The sequence below is a fragment of the Panthera tigris genome, chromosome A2 (genome assembly GCF_018350195.1).
Source record: "Panthera tigris isolate Pti1 chromosome A2, P.tigris_Pti1_mat1.1, whole genome shotgun sequence".
Classification (NCBI taxonomy): domain Eukaryota; kingdom Metazoa; phylum Chordata; class Mammalia; order Carnivora; family Felidae; genus Panthera; species Panthera tigris.
The window spans coordinates 146,056,053-146,076,437 of NC_056661.1; the positions used below are offsets into that span (position 1 = coordinate 146,056,053).

At 48.7% G+C, this 20,385-nt stretch overlaps 1 protein-coding gene across 1 annotated transcript in view; it reads right to left on the reverse strand.

Annotated features, from left to right (window-relative positions):
- Window positions 1–6,891: 6,891 nt before the first annotated feature.
- PODXL (podocalyxin like) overlaps window positions 6,892–20,385 on the reverse strand; it is a 43,622-nt gene continuing 30,128 nt past the window's right edge. The window contains exons 3-9 of the mRNA XM_042977218.1: window positions 17,125–17,802; window positions 14,362–14,750; window positions 14,000–14,071; window positions 11,909–12,056; window positions 11,609–11,670; window positions 11,191–11,358; window positions 6,892–10,157 (exon numbers count right to left, since the gene is read on the reverse strand). Coding sequence (XP_042833152.1) covers window positions 9,960–10,157; window positions 11,191–11,358; window positions 11,609–11,670; window positions 11,909–12,056; window positions 14,000–14,071; window positions 14,362–14,750; window positions 17,125–17,802 — 1,715 coding nt within the window. The 3' untranslated portion in view covers window positions 6,892–9,959. The remainder of the gene's footprint in view (window positions 10,158–11,190; window positions 11,359–11,608; window positions 11,671–11,908; window positions 12,057–13,999; window positions 14,072–14,361; window positions 14,751–17,124; window positions 17,803–20,385) is intronic.

A 20,385-nucleotide genomic window follows, 5' to 3' on the forward strand; every position in this document is an offset into this window, starting at 1 on the left:
ACCCGGTTAGAGAAATAAAAGTGGACTTCCTTTCTTAAGTATTATATACAGCCTGGCCAAGAGATGCTATGATTGTGTTATTCTTTAAGCCACCTTGGTTTTTTGACTTGTGCAAAATATCTTTTGAATGAATAAATTAGTATAGTATTCATTTTCCTTTGTGTATAGTCTTCAGCTCAATTGCAAAATTGCAAAATAATATGGCATTTTCCTATGAGCAAATTTCCTTTATGGACATATATATAGAGAGATTTTTTCTTTCTTTTTAAAAGAGATTCATTCCTTCTCTGTCACCACTTCAGACTCCATGTAAAGTTGAACTTGCAGCCTCAGAAGGAGTCTAAGATAGCTAAGACAAGGACCTCCTTTTCTTGTCTTGGTAACAGACATTATCCCGTCTTTCCAAAATGGCTTATTTATGTTATAAGCAGATTGAGAAAGAAGCTACAATTTTTTTAAGTCCACTCTTTTACTTCCTTTATAAATTAGTATTCATTGGGGGCACCTGGGTGGCTCAGTCGATTGAGCGTCCGACTTTGGCTCGGGTCATAATCTCACGGCTCATGAGTTCGAGCCCCATGTCAGGCTCTGTGCCGACAGCTCAGAGCCTGGAGCCTGCTTCAGATTCTGTGTGTCCCTCTCTCTATCCCTCCCCTGCTCGCACGCTTTCTCTCTCTCTCAAAAATAAACATTAAAAAAAAAAATTAGTATTCAGTGGCCAAAAATTAAGATCCCTTCGGATTAGAGAAAGATCCTCAAAACTAAAGTTGGACTGGCAATTAGATTGGGAAGGAAGATACAGCTCCTTCCGGATATGCACAATGGATTTTGTCTTCCCAGGTTGCTTATTAATGCTGTGGGCAGCCCCTTCTCTTTGTTAGAACATCTCCTAGACTGGAAACATGATGTTACAGCAACCAGCTCACCGGAAAGTTGGAGAGTATTACATTTCTTTTATGGAACTTTTAAAAACATTTATTGATTTTTGTGATATAAAAAATATGTTTATCGTTGAAACTTAGGAAATTACTAAATGTAAAGAAGGAAAACCACTATTAACTGATGAGACTTAATTCATTTTGTTTTTCCTGACTTTCTTCTGTTACCCCACATGGGAAAGCCCAGAAAAAGTTAAAAAAAAAAAAAAAAAAGGATACAGCCATTCTCATTATGTTTTACCATATGTGTGGAGGACTGAGGTGTGAGCCTATGTCCCTACCTTACTGAGATTCCCTCAAGCCGTGCCCTTTTCCAGGCGGACAGTCTGAAAATAATTCTCTTGATGTGTATCTTTTAAGCCTGAACTAAGGATGTCGAGTAGTACCCAGAAGCCTATAGGGAGCTGCCTTGTTCAGTTTATTGGAAACTTCATCTCTAAAATTCATTTTGATCTTTTAAGCCCCTTATGCACCATTATGGACGTTTGAAGCATATTCATACCCACAAAGAACTTTCTGTTTAGGTGGACTTTTTAATATGACCATAAGTAAACCCACACTCAAAAAGAATGAAGTACTTTCAAAGGCCAAAGGAAAAGCGGAGAAAAAACAAAGCAAAAGCAAAACAGATGAAATGAACCTAAATGTGAATTAGGAGTCCTGGAAACCAGAGTTCCCTTACCACACTTGGGCAGATGCCTCCCCCTAAAATGTAGTTCTCTGCTCCCCAGCTAGGATTCAGAAGTTTTGTATTTCGTAGGAGACTTTTCTTCTTAGTGTGTAAAGCAGAAAGCTGCAGCCCTTTCAAGGTTCTACTCTTTCCTTTACTCTTCCTCTTCTGTGGCAATGTGGCTTAGGGCTGTATCCTAAAGGACCTAAATCTGAAACAAATCATGAGGGGGCTGTGGAGCAACAGCGTGAGCTGGTTGGAGATCTCTTCTCTCATCCTTGGCGTTCCAGGTTGTGATAGAACCTGTGTTCTGCAATCTTCCCCAGTCCCCTCATGACCCTCTTCGGTTTATCTTATTTTTGCCCAGTCTGTATGGACTCTTAGGGGTTTTTTCTCTTCTTTTTTTAGTACAAGTAGTTTTCTGATCCCAGGTTTGGTGAATGTGTTAACACTGCTTTGTGAATAAACGAGTGATCTGCTGAACGGTTGCAACTGTAGAATTCTGTTGTATGTAATGTACATATGGAGAAAGAATGTATTTTGTTCATTTTCTTAATAAAAAGTTATATATGGACACTACAAAATGGTTCTTGTGTTGAAACTACCTTTGAAGTCAACTTTTTAAAATGTTTACATACTTTTCATATGTTGTATTTTTCCCTCAAAAAGCTGAGTTTTGTTCAGGCTTCCAAAGATAAAGATGATACACACTATAGAAGGGCCTTTTGGTGTTTTCCTTTGAGACAGTGCTGAAGTAAAGAAGTTCTGATGGATCTCACAAAGTTTCCTGGAGAAGTTTCCATTTTGAAAGAATACTGGTAAGTTATTTCATAAGATGGTGTCTTTTATGTCCCATTGCTGACCAGCCCTGTTTGATCTGTTTTGTAAATTGGACTTGTGTTTCCCAGGTTTCCTTTAAGGGAGACATACCTGTATAGTTTAAGAACTAGAAGAAAATTGATTGTAGAAAAGACAGGGAAGAGAGAGTTGGAGCTGTTGCAAAGTTTTGAAAAATTCTAGATCCCTGTCCCTGATAAAGGGGAAAGAACTTTAAGGACTGAACCTTTGAAAAAATAAACCCGGATAGGCCAAACAAAGATAATGAGTTCTGGGGGCGCCTGGGTGGCTCAGTCGGTTGAGCATCCGACTGCAGCTCGGGTCATGATCTCACGGTCCGTGAGTTCAAGCCCCAGGTCGGACTCTGTGCTGACAGCGCAGAGCCTAGAGCCTGCTTCCAATTCTGTGTCTCCCTCTCTCTCTCTCTGCCCCTCCCCCACTCATGCTCTGTCTCTGTCAAAAATAAATAAACATTTTTTAAAAATTTAAAAAAATAGGGGCGCCTGGGTGGCTCGGTCGGTTAAGCGTCCGACTTCAGCTCAGGTCACGATCTCGCGGTCTGTGAGTTCAAGCCCCGCGTCGGGCTCTGGGCTGATGGCTCAGAGCCTGGAGCCTGCTTCCAATTCTGTGTCCCTCTCTCTCTGCCCTTCCCCCGTTCTTACTCTGTCTGTCTCTGTCTCAAAAATAAATAAACGTTAAAAAAAAAATTTTTTTTTAAATAATGAGTTCTCCAGAAGGATTCAACAGGACCTCCTTTTGACCCTTTTCATCGCCTGGTCTTATTTACATTCTCAGGTGTCTGATCCTGCATTCTGCAGTGCGTGTTACTTGTCAGCTTTGTTCAAAATGGGGATTATGTTTTCTCAATCCATAAACCAAATAATGTGTCTTGCTACGTAGCTTTCATTTCTAGAGTGTGCTTTGATTGATTTGAACATGACTCATAAGTAACATTTTTGTTTTTAAAACAGAAAAACATGATGTGTGGTGTTAAGGTAAGACATTGACCTTTCCAGGGGCACCTGGGTGGTTCATTCAGTTAAGCGTCTGAGTCTTGGTTTGGGCTCAGGTTTTGTGAGTTGGTTTCAGCCCCACACTGGGTTCCATGCTGACAGTGCAGAGCCTGCTTGGGATTCTCTCTCTCTGCTCCTCCCCTACTCACTCTGTCTCGCTCAAAATAAACTTAAAAAAAAAAAAAAACAAAAAACTTAAAAATACTTTAAAAAATTGGCCTTTCCTTGGTTAATCCTCCAGAGAATTAACTCAAAAGGATCAAAATGTGGGACACTACCCCCTCTCCCTTGACAGATTTTGTCCTCTGGTGGGAAGACAGCAAATAAGCCAAGAGGACTTTATGGTGAACAGTTGAGATGGCGGCTGCTCACACAGCAAGTGTGGGGACCCACAGGAGCTGGATGTGCCCCCTCGAGAGCCTCTGCTCACCCAGGGACTATCCAGCGCCAGCAGGGAAATGGCCACGTGTGCTCACGCTCCCGAGTGTGAGTCAACTGTGGAAATTGAGAAAATATTTTCCTCATTAATGAGGGCAACATGAGGCACCACCAGTCCTCCAGATTCTGAAGGTATGAGTGGGAACACAAACCGCGGGCCCTCCTGAAGCCCACGTCAGTCCCGGCTTAGGCTTAAGTACCAGCTGGTTAGGTTTTCTCTTTAGCACCACATATGCAACGTCTTTTGCCTTTTAATGTCTCGGAAGAAAAATAAGAGTTCAAGTCTGGCTTTCTGTTGCATAGGGAATGCGTGACAGTAGCACACGATGCCTGAAACTCCTATCATTCTTACTCTGAAACTTCTGATGTTCGCAGAGGACTTTCCTCCCCACGGCAAAGCAAAGGCAGTTACATCCTTTCCAGAAACGTTATTACAGGGAAGAGAGGGAAGGAGGCAGCCCGTGCACTGCTGTGCCAGTAGGTTTTAATAGTTGCCAAATCCCAAGCAGGGAGATGAGGGCACTCGGCAAGACGTATAGCACACCTCATACAGCTGCCCTCTGAGCTCGGGCCCCAGGATGGGTGGCCCAGGGCAGAGTCCGGAATCCTAGGTTTATGTCCAGATCCAGCAGGAACTTCTGTGTAGCACTGGGCAGTCTCAAGCCTTCTGCCTCCCTTTCTCCATCTTCTAAGTAAATGTTGGTGGCAGATCCTGTTAGCTAGAATCCCACTGATTTTTTTTAAATCTGTAAAATGCCAAGGTCTTTGAAAAATACTATCTCAGTATTTATCACACGCTAATTATAGTACTAGTCCTATTTTTACTTTTTTCCCTTAGGGTACAGAAGAAATAAGTTTGTAGGATGGGGGATGGGGGACAGGGGACGTGGGAGTGACAGAGGCCTAGTGCATTAGGACTACTGAGTGACTGCTTCTTGGTTGGCAGGGCAGGGAGCAGGGTGAATGACCTCTTCAGGAAGAGAATGGAGCCACAGAGCCTCAGGCCTCAGGTCTAATTTGTGGCCAACGATAAACTGTGAGTCATTCTGTTCTTAGAACAGTGTGCCTCAAGCATGGCCAAGGGGCCTGCCCGAGTTCCTGGTATTTGTATTCTTTTCTGTATTCTTGGCCCACTCTTGAAGTTAACCTCAAAATACCCCTGGCCCAACTCGGGCCCACAGTTAAGAGTGTTAACCCACAGTTAAGAGTGTTAACCGGCTTTCAGAACTCCCCTATAGAAGCAAAATCATATTGTTAACAATGCATTCTAGAAATGTACTTGTTGCTGGAACCCCGGCATTGATGTGAATGGGAAAAGAATGTAAGACTGAAGAGAAACAATACAGCTTCAAGGCCTCACACTAACCCCTTAAATAGCTGTGTCATCTCAGAATCCTTCATCTCTGTACCTAAATTCTACCTGTTGGTAGAGAAGCGCCCATTCCTAAACAAGAAATGTAAAAATGTTTTGTAAACTGTAAGCTGCCAGGCAAAGAGAAGAGATTGTTGTGTAGCAGTGTGAACGTGGACCCAGTCGTCTGACCATTTCTCTTCTGAAGTTGGGAGAGACAGTTTTCCCCTTCCAGTGAGGAATGTATAGGGAGATGGTACCACCCCAGGAGAGGAAGAGAATCAGGATGGGTTTTGAGTGCTTCCTTTCCTGAACATTCTTCATCTTCACTAACATCTCTGTAGACAAGGAACAAGGGGGAGGCTTCTTGGGATAAGTAAACCCTTTTGTGAGCGGCAACAGGACCAGGAGGGAACCTCTTTATTTCTTTATATTTTTAATTGGTCTCCACACCAGTGTTTCACACCTGACCAGGGCTCAAGGATGTTTAGTGATGGGTGATTCATAATTGTATCTGAGGCGGAAGTGGAAGAAAGGAAGAAGGTAGACCACTGATAAAAGCGTGAGGGAAAATTCCGTTATGATCGCTCCAACAACCCAAGATAATCTGGGGAACCGTCATCACCTCCAGGATCCCCTTCCTTCCTTTCTTTGAGCTTCCCGCTTTCTCTTTTGCTCTCTGCACCCCCACAGTTCGGCCATACAGCAGACGAGCTGAGGGCGCTGCACGCCCCGGAACGCCTCATGTCCGCGGCGCTTCAGACCGGAGCCTCACGCACAGGGTAAGAACACAGCCAGTCAGTCAAGTCCAACCAACAGGGCTTGAACCAGCTTATACAAAAGCACTTTAATTGACAGTATACAATTTTCCAAAATATAGTTTTGTAAGAAAACGGCAATAATTAAGTATAGTCTTTACAAACAAGTTTCTCAGTAAATTCCAGTGTACTTCAGACCCCTGTCCATGACGACACATGCTCCCCCAGTCTCCTGGGCAAACTGTTTGACATTCACTAACAAAAAAAAAAAAAAAAAAAAAGACACATCAAATAGTAATTCCCTCCCTTCCACTCAGTATTGGGTTCTCCCCAACCTGAGCCAATCAGCTAGCGAATGATGGAAAATATGCCATCGCTTTCCTCTTGCCCCCTCTGCCTTCCCCTACCTTTCTCCCTTTAAGCCTCAGCCCTACTAGAAGGTCCATGTCAAAGCTCATCCAAAACTGTTTCTTGACAGAAAAGCATACCGTTCCAAGTCTGAGACCTAAGTAACTCAGAGGAAGAGGAGACCAGTATGTTTCCCACTGCTGTCCTCACGCCCTCCCTAGGCTTCCTGCAGGGTAAGATTTGAGAAGGGCATTCTGTGTCATTTTGGTGCCTGTCCTTAATTTCCAGATCCCTTCTAAGGCCCACGGCACCGGTGTTTTAATCCTGTTTCTGTCACTAACCATGTGTTTTGGCCAAGTCACTTTATCTTTCTGCCCTTCAGTGTCTTTTTCTGGAAGAACAAAACAAAGATTGGACTAGGTGTCTAAAAGCCTCTCCCTAAGACTAGAGTATCACTTTCTAACCAGTGCATATTGACTCCAAGCCTGTGATAGAAGAGGACTTGGCTGGGGAGGGGGTGAGGACCATATTTAAAAACAAAGATGCCTGATCTGTAAGACAAATACTTTGTCATCAGCTTGTCTTACATTTCGTTTTTTTCATTAAGGAAAAAAACAAAACAAAACAAAACTTGTCATTTCTAGTGAAATAGACATTTACATTCTTGTTTTGGGGGGGGGGGGAAGCCACCTCACTTAACTAACAAATGTTTTTACAAAGTATACTCACTTAAAGCAGTGCAGGGTGGATTAACATGTGGCTGTTGTATTTACATTATCAAAAAGTATGTATCAGCTTGGACTAGTTTTTCCAAGTTTCTCCAATATATTGCCAAAAAGGTTAAAGCTCAAGAAGTGGTTTAAACTTTCTGCCAGCTTTCCTTCTCAAGAGGGGGCAAAAGAATCTGGTGTCTAGACCAGCTTCAACCCGTGTTCTGTCCTACGATGCAAGGCATGTTCTGTACCTCCTTCAGAAGCAGTCGCTCCTTGTTCACAGGAGAGCGTGCTTCCTGCTGGGTTCTGTCCAGTCATCGGCCATGGTTTCTGGCCTTTTATGCAGCTTACGGAAACCAGTTTGCCACTGATGTAAAGTTTATCATCTTTCTGTGGCACAGCCTGTTGAAAGTCATGCTGAGTTCCTGGTGTTCCTCTTCTTTCTTCTCAGCCCCAGCATCTGACTTATCAGACAGCATTTAGAACTCAATGCAGACGTGGGATGAAGATGACCTTTGCACATGCGTGGCTGTATGGCCCTTGACCTAGAGGTCTAGTGACAAGAGCAAGCCCAGGCAAGGTACTGGATTCTGAAGTTGCCCTAAAAGGCCAGTGTAACCCAATCTGGATGCACCGAAAGGAGCATGTGAACCAGCCCGAAGCTTCCCAAGATTCCCCTTGGACAGAACTACAGTCATCTCTCTTGACCAAGTATATAATTTTTACTCTAGTCCTTGCCGGACATCATCTCTCCCTAAGAGCCTTTGGGGGTTTTAGCCTTTGATCTATTTGTGGAGGCGTATTTGCTGTCTCTGTCTGAACGCCCGGCTGGTAAAATGTGACCCAGAATCAGCAAAAGAGTAGTAATCCAGTCTGGCCTCTTCCACAGAAACCCAATGGGTGGAAAGAACTGAATGTGGGGCAGGAAGGAAGCAAACAGATCTTTTCCCAGTGTAACAAGATTTCTTCTGTTTTTCCCCAAACGAGCATTGTTATCCATCCTGCTGACCTGGAGGATCTGGGCAAATGCTTTTGGTTCCTTGTCAGCTTAGCATCTCTCTAGCTCTTGGAAACTCACTGGAGGCCCTACTTGAACCCCTGGCCTTTCTTTTCCCCTAAGATATCAAAGGCCAAAGGTTATGAAGAAGGAATCAAGGCAGCCAGGGAAGAACAGAGATCTTCCCTCGCTAAACTCCTTCAAAATAAGCTATCCTAAAGCAGGCCACCTATTTCGTCAAGACTATCAGAGCCTGGGCCTCCAGTTTCTGAGGTTCTGGCTTCTTGCTCTGATATTACCATTTTCACTCTCTGAAGCAGTTCTGCCCATCTTCCTAGGTGTCAGGAAAGTTACACCCAGGAACAAGAGACAGTGGGCAAAGTTCCACACGGGATTTCTTCTTCCCAGAAAACCAGATTAAACTACACTCTGCCCAGTCCTCAGGTGCCTTCTGCTTGGGAACTGACCGCTGAGCTTTCTCTAAACCCTCCATGGTGCTGTTTCCCTGAGATGCCACCAGAACCACAGAACCGGGTAGCCCTGCTAAGGATATAGAGAAGGGGACACGGCAAGGGACACGGCAAGGGCCAACTCCATGCCGGAACAGTGAGAGGTCACCGGGAACCCCACAGGCCCCCCGAAGCTGCCCCTGTGCACCTTAAGATGTATCACACTTTCTAGACCTTTCTTGCCCTATGACACAGGAGAACCAGAAATCGGTGAGATCGCTTAACTGAAAAGTCCCCCAATGGCTGGGGCTTTGGCTTTGGGCAGTGGAGGGCTGGACTAAAACACAAATACAACAAAATTCTCAGCAACTTGAAAAGTCCCTGAGTTTCCTATGGAACAGAGAGTAAAGCCCATCCTTCCTGTCAATCGATTGTCTCCTAAGACACCTCTCCGTGGACTGGGCCCCGGGAAAGTCTGCCCCACAGCTGTCACTCTTGCTGGACCTAGCTTGGGTCTTCACCCCACTGGCTGAGCAGTGAACAACAAAATAGATGCACTTGGCCTTCATCGCTGCTGCAGATTTTACTTCCCAGTGGGAGTAGGAAGCCAAGCAGTTTCCTGGGGAGCCCCTTCAAGGAGGCCCTGGGTGCTGGGCCAGGACCCATCCTCACCTGCCGGTGGATCCCTGACCTCACTCACACTGGAGTCTGGTGTGGGTCGAGTCCCACTCAGTCCCACTAGGCAAATGCAAGGAAGCCAGAATCCAGGACCAGGGGCTCAAAGCCATCAATGACCTGTGTGAGTCCCAGGGGTCCTTGGGACAGAGTGGGGATACAGAGTGAAGGAAGGGGGAGGCAAAAAGGGGATGGAACACTGGCAGGCGAGGCTGGGGACAGGAGATGGACAGCTTGGACCCGTACTTTCAAGGAATCCGATTCCCCTGAGACAGGATCTGGCCCCGCTGCCCCTTCCATCCAGCCGGGGGCAGATCGGAGGGGAGGGCACGGGGGGTGGTGACAGCAGTGGAGTGGGGTGGCAGTGCACACCGGCCCGGAAAAGGGAATTTTTGTGGTCATCCTGACTCTGCCACCAGGGGCTGTGTGAGCTGGACCTTATACCCCTGTCAGGCCTTGGTCTCCACGTATGTGGGATGAAGGGATCCTACTAGATGGTCACGTGAGTGAGCTCCCTCTCGCCTTCCAGCAGTACTGAGCTCAGGCACTAGTGGGTTATCTTACAAGACAGATCTAGACAGAATGTGACTTGTTCAGTCTGAAAAGGGGAAATTAAGGCCCCGTGGGGATTGGGAGGAGGGAGCCACCAAGTCTCCTTCCCCTGCCAGTCTCTCCCTCAGCTGGGAAGGATGTTCCTCCCCTGTCCCAATGGCACTTGAGGTGGCTCAGTCTGGAGCGCTGTGGCACTGTCGGAGGCCACCCGCAGACCTGATTAGAGGTGTGTGTCTTCCTCCTCGTCCAGGTCATCCTTGGTCAGGTTGTCTAGGGGGACGATCCAGCTGTCCCCCAGCTCCCCATTAAGGTTGACCACCTTTTTCTCCTGCATCTCTGAGGAGGTCTCCATCACTTCCAGTGTGGGATTGTCATGGTAACCGTTCTCCACTGTCTGCAGCTCCTCCGTTAGTCGTTGCTAGGGCAGAGAAGATGACCCAAGAAGAAAGGGTAATGTTTAGGGGCTATAGCCTTAATATTACACATTTAGCCCCACAATCCAGGAACCCCAGTTTGGCTAATGTGCGAAGTGCTCCTGGAGATCATCGTGGCTACTGGCCTTGCCCAGCATCCTAGAATTCCCAGCTCACTTGACCTTTCCCCTACTGGCAAATCCAGGAAGTCAAGTGGACACGGACTCTGTTTTGCAGAGTCCTCTGATCGCTCTCCTCCATTCCTTCCCCCCAAACCTTACTCTCCAGGCACCTGCCTCACCCCACCCATTGTACTGAATCGGGAAGGGCTGGAAATGACTTTCATCAGGCCGGGTGACCCAGGACCTCTCCAAGCCCCGGCAAGATGGGTGCGGCGCGACCTACAGCCGTCTCGGCCACAGATAGGAGCCACCTGGAGCCCGTGCTCTTCTCTCGTCTTTACCCGAGGTACAACCTGGGTCACACGGTCGAGTCACCTGGGAAGCTTTGAACAAACATTCAGATCCAGATTGTCTCAACTGGCGTGTGAGGAGGCCGGCATGCGAATTTCTCTAACTGGCCCCATAGTGTGCAGCCAGGGTTGAGGACTACGTGTCTGGGTGGGGCCGTCACGAGGGGAATCTGACGAAGGCGGGTAAAAGAGCCTCCTGTCAGACGTCAGACACGTGGGCCTAGGTCCACTTCTTTCAGGGAACCCTCAGCAGCTCCGCAAGGTGACCGTTCTCCCCACGTGTAGATGAGAAACCTGGAGCTTAGAGGTTCCAGGAAGTGCCCATGGCCACGTGGGTAACAGGCAGAGCCGGGGCTTTACCCCAAGTCTGGACTCCGCAGCCGCGATCCTCCCTTCCCCCGCATGATTCTTTCATTTCCCTGTAACTTTGCGGTTCCTGTAAGGGAGGGTCTCTGCCTGTCCGAAAGGGTCCACGGCCCCCTCACTCTCCTCTAATATGGGGGTGACGGGGTGAAGTCATCTGGCGAACTGGCCTGCTTCCCTGGCGAGGGGAGTGAAGTCCTCACCTGGTCTTTCCTCTGGGAGAGGCGCTGGTGGCAGCAGCCATAGAGGGCAGCGACAAGGAGCAGGAAGGAGGCCATACAGACGATGGTGATGATGAGGGGCATGCTGAACCGGTCCTCCGTCTCTTCGGGTGGCCCTTGGTCCCCAAGCTTCATGTTACTGACTCCCACCTGCCAGGAAGGAGGAGGTTATGTGGCAGAAAACAGAACGTGGGTCACTCCCGGTCAGTTACGATCTCTCCTGCTTGGCGTTTGCTGGGGGACCTATTCCGTCACCCGGCTGTCCCCTCTCTAATCCTCCCGTCTTCCAGCTGCTTGCAAGCGGGAGGTCCCTCTACAGCGAGAAGCACTGCGGAGCAGAGTAACTGTAGACTTCCGAGGGACAGGCTTCCGCCCCAGCACACGGGAGGAGCCCGCTTACCTCTTGCAGCTCGTCCCATTTGTCTTTCAGCAACTCATACACGTCCCTGGGCAGGAGGTTTGCTGTGGGGAGGAGAGACGTTTCTAGTGGTCCAGCTCAGAGTGATGTGCGAGGGATGGACACAGGGCCCCAAGAGGACATGCTGTACCTCAGTCTCCTGGGTGCTGTCTCTCTTGGCGCGACCCTTCTTAGGGTACTGAGGAAGGACCAGCCCTGACCCATCCTCATGGCTCCTAAGCTGTCACCCCCTGCCCCATTCCCACCCCCCTTAGGCCTCAGCACCCCCTCCCCTCAACTCACTCTGGATAGCGATTTCTTTGATTGCCACTGCCTGGGTCTCGGGAATAGGTGCCAGCCGTATATGGCACCGATCTTGAGGTGGGTTGAAGGTGGCTTTTGCTGCTCTGCACAGTAGTGTGACCAGTTTGTCATCCGAAAAGTTCGTCTCCTATTGCAAGGAGACCACAAGTGATTCCTCAAAGATCAGAACAACACCCTAGGTTTTGGGGGCTGCCCGTCAGACCCAAGGTCTGGAGAATGCATTTGCCTGGTGTGAACCTATTTCTCTATTCCCTCAACTGGGACCACTTGCAGGCCCGGAAGGAGTCAGAGGTTAGGTGCCGAGCTGGGCCAGTCCCTGCCTTCCCTGACTCATGCGAATCTCCTCCCCGGGTCCCCTCACCCTGTTTATCTTGTCTATGGCTGACCAATACCTTTTACCTGACTACCCCCTTTCTCTCTCAGAGTTCTTCAGGGGTCATGATCTGATGCCCTTATCATTGCTCTAGAAGGAACTGTGGAGGTCCTTCCCAGCAACCACTGCCACCCCTCCCTACCCCCAGCCCCCAGCCAGTGGGGAAGACTCCAGCCCTCTCTCAACCTTCCAGGTGTTGATGCCCAGTTCAAAGACCTCAGGAGGTGAAGCCCCAGCTCTCAGCCCAAGGATATCTATCCCAAAGTTGAAAGATGCACGCCCTTCCCTAAACTAAGATTCTGTCCATGAAGCCATAAACAGGCTGACAGGGAAAAAGGCAAGGCTGTCACTGAACAGGGCACTGTGGGAGATCTTGAAGAGGCACATGGAGACATCTTGGAAGGAAGTCCTGTATCTCTAAACAGACAGAGCATGGCTGACATGGCTTTAGGGCTGAGGGTGAGGAAGCAAAGTGTGGACAGTTTTTACCAGGTCCTGCCATGTCATCTAGAGGCACACCAAGCTGGCGTTTCTCTGACCTGATTTCGGAATAAGGTATGGAGACGGATAAAGAAAAGGACTCTTGGTATGGCTCACCTCAGGACCCCCACAAACCATCCTTAGGTTTCTACCTGGGATTTCCTAGGCTTCCCGATCCCTCAGCCTCACACCAGGTAGGGATCCAGGGCTTCCAACCCTCCTTTTACAGCACATGGGGGAAAAAATGCTTCTCCCAGCCAATCGTACAACCTGGCAAGTTTTAGCAAAAAAGAGGGCCTGAGAATGGCTGGGTATGCATCGGTGGGATTCCTGCCTTGTCCAATAACCCAAGGCCAGGGCAGCACCGCTCCCTTTCAAACTCCAGTCTAAATGCATGCTCTGTAAAATTCACTTGAAAAATCCCAGCAAAACGAACACCCAAAATAAAATGACTGAAAAAATACAGGTGGTATTAAAATGTTGTAAACCCACCTTCTCATCTTCTAGACAGCCTGTCTTAATTCTAGGGGGTGTTTGCAAAAACAGTCACTGACCAGGAGAGGGCAGCAGTGAGCCACCCATCAGCTGCACTCCCAGGTGCCAGCAGAAGGGAGCAGCCATCTGGGCTGGTAGGACACGCCCTTTCATGAAAATGGAGTCATGCGCAAGCTGACACCCCCACCCCAGCACACACACACCACCCTGAGTGCTGGCAATGGCTCCCTGATGCTTCGGAACTGACTGCTCAGACCAGAGGGAGATTATCTCCTTGCTGTTCGACCACTGAGGCCATCAGATTAATACATGGGCCAGCAAATATAAAACCACAGACTATGAGAGCAGGAAAAGTTAGGCAGGCAGACTGAGCCTCTGAAGACCAAAGAGATCAACTTAATTAAATCACAGCTTGAACGAAAGGCAAACAGGAACTAGGACTGAGGTCTCCAGACTCTGAGAACATGTGAACAATTACACAGTGCAAGTCCAGGAGACCTGGGTACTTCTTCTGGCCTGACAGCAGCCCCATGGGACTTGACTTAGAGGAATCTGAACTTCACTTTGTCCCTCTGTAAGCTGGAAGGGGCCACTTCCCACTAGGAAAAAAACAAGGGCAGGAAAAGGAACACACCATTCCCTTCTACCTTCTCTGACCCTGCCGCTAAACCACAGTTTGGGGGTGTAGTTCAGGGTGCAGCCTGGATTAGCAGGGTACTCACACAGGGGCTGGTTTTCGTGAAGTTCAGGATGAGCATCCTCTCAGTTTGATTTTCGGGATGTCCGCATTGTATCTAGAAGAAGCCATTGAGATTCAGATTCTGGCTCAGCCTGGCAGGGTCTCATCACTAATTCCTCCCTCCCTCTCTTCCTCCCCCTGAGTGGGTGACACAAAGGAAGGAGTTTCTGGCAAGCTGGGCTGGCCAGTTACAGAGCCAGGTGTGTGCCTGGCTGTCCGGCAAAGCGAGGCAGAGGGGGTGGATGGCTGCCTACTTCTAACAGTCCTCGCCAGGGGCCCTGGGCTATAAGGAAGACTAGAAATACCTCTTAGAGCCCCCTCCCATCTGAGTCTGGTCTCTCTTACCTGTCCCACCGCTGCTGGCAGCACCCCATCATCCCTATGAGTCAAGGCAGGAGACGATGTGCTGGAGACTTGGCGGGTAGTTGGAGCCAAGTGAGTGCGAAAGCTTCCAGGTCTCATAACAGTAGATGTGGCCACAGGTCCCGAGGAAGAGGAAGAGGTCCCAGGGATGGAGGAAGAGATCCCAGTGGCGGAGGAAGAGGTCCCAGTGGCAGAGGAAGAGGTCCCAGTGGCGGAGGAAGAGGTCCCAGTGGCGGAGGAAGAGGTCCCAGTGGCGGAGGAAGAGGTCCCAGTGGTGGAGGAAGAGGTCCCAGTGGCGGAGGAAGAGGTCCCAGTGACAGCTGGCACCTTGCTGGAGTGCTCATGATTTCCTTGTGAGGCAACAGATGATGCTGTAATTGGAAAGCAAATGCCATGAGAAAAGATGAGTGGGAGGCGCCTGGCTGGCTCAGTCCGAAGAGTGTGCAACTCTTGATTGCGGGGTCGTGAGTTCGAGTCCCACGTTGAGTGTAGAGATTACTAAAATTAATAAAACTTTTTTTAAAAGTAAAAAATATAAATAAGTGGAACCTTTAAGAGGACAGTCTTTCTTGTTCTTAGCTCCCTAAGGTTCTTTGATCTTATCTCCCACCTAGACTACAAGCTGGAGTAATGAGCAAGGCTATGAGGAAGAAGTAAACACCTGAAGTCCATTCTCATAACATAGTCCAGGATGGGTGAGACTGAATGAGCCAGGGTGAGGCCTCATGAAAGCAGTCACAATGGCAATGGTCTCAGCAGCAACAGCTAATACTAAATGAGGACTCACTCCATCTGAGGGACCATACTGAGTGCTTCCAAGTTACTCTCTTAGTTAATCCTCACCACGCCCTACGAAGAAGGTACCATAATTAACCTATTTTATACATAAAGAAACTGAGTGGCTCCTGGGTGGCTCAGGTGGTGAAGTGCCCGACTTCGGCTCAGGTCATGATCTCACGGCTGGTGGGTTTGAGCCCCGTGTCGGGCTCTGTGCTGGCAGCTCAGAGCCTGGAGCCTGCTTCGGATTCCGTCTCCCTCTTTCTCTCTCTGCCCCGCCCCTGCTCACACTGTCTCTTTCTCTCAAAAATAAATAAACATTAAAAAAAATTCAGGGGTGCCTGGATGGCTCAGTTGGGCGCCCAACACTTGATTTCGGGTCAGGTCATGATCTCGCGGTTTTGTGGGTTTGAGCCCCACATGGGGCTCTGTGCCGACACTGTGGAGCCTGCTTGGGATTCCTTGGGATTCTTCTCTCCTGTCTCTACCCCTCCCCTGCCCTCTAAGTAAAAATGAAAAAAAATGTTTTAATTTAAGAAAGACAGGAAGAAAGGAAAAAAAAAGAAAGGAAAAAGAAAAGAGAGAAAGAGAAGAGAAAGAAAGAAAGAAAGAAAGAAAGAAAGAAAGAAAGAAAAAAAGAAAGAAAGAAAGAAAAAAAGAAAGAAAGAAAGAAAGAAAGAAAGAGAAAAAGAGAAAGAAAGAAAGAGAGAAAGAAAAAGAAAACTGAGGCTCAGAGGGGCTTGATGATTTGCCCAAGGTCACAGTGTTAAGAAGTGGCACAATACGGGGCATGTGGGTGGTTCAGTTGGTTAAGTGACTGACTCAAGGTTTCCGCTCAGGTCATGATTGCAGTTTATGTGTTCGAGCCTATGCCAGGCTCCACGCTGCCAGTGCAAAGTCTACTTGGAATTCTCTGTCTCTCTCTCTCTCCCGAAATAAAGAAGTAAACTTAAAAAAAAGAAGACGACACGACACAACAGGGAGACGCAACGGGGATGTGAATCCCGGCGTCCCTAACTCAGAGCCCTTGCTCTTACAGCAGGACAGCACCACCACAGTGGCAACAGCAGCGTGCATCCCGATTACCGAGGAAGTCCTGGACAATGCAGACCCTCAGGTTCACACTCAGAAGTTCTGGTTCAATAGATCTGCTATGGGTCATGACCTTGAGGCTCATGATCCATCAGTGAGTTTTAAAATTTACTTACTGGGTTAAGATCAGCACTTTTAAAAAGGAATAAAGGAATGGGATGGAGTAGAAAATTATTAGGACGTATCCCATACAGCAAGGATAAGCCCTGATACGTGAAACTTTTGTTATCAGTTACATGTGTTGTTATACATGTGTTATATTTTCGTGTCCCAGATCGTGGTGTAAAATTAAAATGTATTTCCTACTGTAAATGCTATCAAACGCATGTGACGAACACTGTTCTGGAGTCCTGCTTTTTCTTTCATGTTTGTTTTATTTTTGAGAGAGAGAGACAGAGTGTGAGCGGGGGAGGGGCAGAGAGCGAGCGAGACACAGAATCCGAAGCAGGCTCCAGGCTCCGAGCTGTCAGCACAGAGCCCAGTGCGGGGCTCAAACCCACGAATCGTGAGATCGTGACCTGAGCCGAAGTCGGACGTTTAACAGACTGAGTCTCCCAGGCGCCGCTGCTCTGAACTACTTTCAACGCTCCCTCCACCCTGCAACCAACCGCCCAAGTCTTACCCACGAATAGACTGTTGGCTTGTTAATGCGCTCAACCGAGCAGGCCAAAACCCCGAGCTCTCATCAGAACAACACAGCATTGTTGGCCTCTGCTTGTCATTGAAGGGGACCCCAGGCCTGAATGAAGGTGGTGTAGTCACAGTGTGTAACCCTCAGCATGAATTCTATCTTCCAGCTGAGCAACTGTATGGAATATAAGCATTCAGAAGTTTCTTCCTGGGGGGGGGGGGGGGGGGGGGGCGCACATCACTTACTTGGCGTGGTAGGCGCCCCGTGTAATGTGGAGTCGGGACTGGTCTTGGTGCCTAAAGTACTTGAAGCCGCAGAGACTTTGTCTGGTGCCTTGGAAGAGTCCCCCGGGGGCTTCAAAGTAGCGGTCGCAGCTGGTTGGTGAGGGCTTGCTGGGGTGGCCGTGGAAGGAGCGGGTGTGGCACGGGTGGGGCTAACCAGTGGCGGCAGAGGCCCCGTGCCCTGTGTGGTCGCGTGGTCAGTGGGAACACTGGTGCTACTCTGGGCTCCAGATCCGGCTGGCTGGCCCTGTGTGGTGTCGGGCTTCACGGACTTACTGGTTGGTGGATCAGGAGCTGTCGGGGGGCCGGTTAACACCCCCTCTTTGTTACTGGGAGTGGCAGCTGTGTCTTTCTGCGTCGGGGCTAGAGACGGGGCAGCGGGTGAGTTGTTGGGTGCCGTAGATGGGATTTTGGTGACCACGGCTGACGTGGTGGGTGACGGCTTCATTTCCTCAGGAGATGGTGGAACCGTGGTCGTCGTGGTCGTGGCTGTCGTGGCCGTCGTGGTCGTCGTGGTCGTCGTGGTCGTCGTGGTCTTTGTGTTTTCAACTGGACTTTCACCACCCTGTGTTAATGCTGCGTTGGGGTTGTCTGAGTTTATACTTTCTACTGTGGTCTTTGAGCCAGTAGCGGTCGGGACATCTGTTTACAAAGACAACACAGAAAGAAGTTAGGGCATCAGCTGCAAGTGTTCCTCTCCACACTCCTCCAAGTCTTCCCGGGATCCAGAGGCCTTGCTGCCATCCCAGCCATGTGCCTTGGCTGAAGGCCTGGGTCCTCCACGTACCCAGATTTGCTGAAGTTTAAGAAACCTCTAAGGACAACAAGAGTGCAGCAGAGGAAGTCCAGGGAAATTCTGCAGAAGAGAAAGACCGGGCCACCTAATCACCCTGCACGGGGAGGCCTGCGTGAGCCGCGCACGTGCCCTTCCTGTTTTCACTGTGCCACCACAGAGCCAAGGTCCCCTCCTCCTCCCTCTCCCCAGCTCGCAGGCACATGAGCCTCCGTGAGACTCCGCAGACTCATGCCTCCTGAACTGCCTTGTTGTGGGCATGGCAAGAGAGATGTGCCTCCGTTCTCATGGAAGTATAATCTAGGAGAAACTGACAATAGTGACATTACACAAATGGCCGTCTAAGTACAGCTGTGAGACGTGCAAGGAAGAGAACGACGGACCGTCTGACTCTGTTCTGCAAGGCAGGTTACCCTTACCAGGAGGTCAGGGAGGGAAGGCCTGGTGAATTTTACTCTTCTGTTTAACATATTATTCATTAAGGGAACTGTGGCGTGCGGGCCCCAGGACACACTGGTGAAGAAAACACACATAATCCATACCCTCAGGGAGCTTACATTCTGATGGACAAGCCAGAAATTAACGATAAACAAGTGGACAGAACAAACACCAAATTCTGGGGGCTCCTGGGTGGCTCAGTTGGTTAAGCATCCCACCCTTGGTTTCGGCTCAGGTCACGGTCTCGTGGTTTGTGAGTTGGAGCCCTGCACTGGGCTCTGTGCTGACAGCACAGAGCCTGCCTGGGATTCTATTTCCCCCTCTCTCTGCCCCTCCCCTGGTCTCTCACTCTCTCAAAATAAATTAAAAAAAAAAAAAAGCCATCAAATTCTGGAGAATCTATGGAAGAAGTGAGCAAGGAAATGGTGCAGAGAACAGAGATAGAGGCTGTTTAGGTAGAGAGGTGAGAAGGGGGGGGGGTGGAGCATGCGACTCTTGATCTGGGGGTTGTGGATTCAAGCCCCACATGAGGTATAAAGATTCCTTAAAAAAAAAAAAAAAAAAAAAAAGTGACGAAAGCCATCTCAGATGCCCATTTTGCTAAGACTTGAAGGATGACAAGGAGAAAACTGTGTGGAAAACAGAAGGCAGAAGAACAGAACCTTCAAAGGCCCCAAAGCAGGGACGAAAGGTAAGAGGAGATGTGAGCGGGGGTTAGTGACTCAGGGGGTCAGGGAGCAGGGTCCAGAAAATCAGGGCCTTCCAGGGACGCCTGGGAGGCTCAGTCGGTTGGGCGTCCGACTTCCATTCAGGTCATGATCTCGTGGTTCGTTGAGATAGAGCCCCATGTGGGCTCTGTGCTGACAGCTCAGAGCCTGGAGCCTGCTTCAGAGTCTGTGTCTCCCCCTCTCTCTCTACCCCTCCCCTGCTCACGCTCTGTCTCTCTCTTCTCTCTCTCAATAATAAATAAATGTTAAAAAAAAAAAAAAAATGTAAAGAAAATCAGGGCCGTACAGGTAAAGGGCCAGTAACTTACTGTCCAAAGCATTAATTTTTGAGAATAAAAGGAGGCTCTCTTGGAGCGTGTGGGTGGCTTGGTCAGCTGAGCATCCGACTCTTCATATCAGCTCAAGTCATGATCTCACGGTGCTGAGTGTGGAGCCTGCTTGAGATTCTCCCTCCCTCTCTCCTCTGCCCCTTCCCTGCTCAAGCATGTGCTCTTTCTCTCGCTCTCTCTCAAAATAAATAAACACTTTAAAAAAAAACAAAAGGGAAGACTTGATCACCCTTAGAAACCAAAATAAAGATTTTGGATTTTATTCTAAGTGCAAAATGAAGCCACGGAAGGTTGTAAGCAAAGAAGGTTTATAGGGTGGCTGGAAAAGGAAACACACTTGCTACTTCGAGGGCTGTGGACTGGAAGGGAGAGTGAGCGGAAGCGGGGAGAAAAAGGCCAGGACAGTAATCCAGACAGAATGGATAACAGTCTGCTGTACAAAGTTACTCACAGTGGCGATGAAAAGAGGATGGTTCAACACTGTATTATGGAGGCACCTGGCTGGCTCAGTCGGTAGAGCATGTGACTCTTGATCTCAGGGCCAGGAGTTCAAGTGCTACGTTGGGGTTAGAGTTTACATTAAGAAAAAAGACTAGGGACTCCTGGGTGGCTCAGTCAGTTAAGCGTCCAACTTCGGCTCAGGTCATGATCTCACAGTTCATGAGTTTGAGCCTTGCACTGGGCTCTGTGCCGACAGCTCAGAGCCTGGAGCCTGCTTCCGATTCTGTGTCCCCCTCTCTCTCTCTGCCCCTCCCCCACTCACATTCTGTCTCTCCCTCCCTCTCAAAAATAAACATTAAAAACAATTTTATAATAAAAATCAGTAAGTAAACATTGAGGAAAAAAAATTTTTAAGTGAGAAAAAAGTAGTCGTAAACGTGGTCTCCAGCAATCCCAGTTCCCCCCCAAGCTACACAGGAACCCACCGTGTCTTACA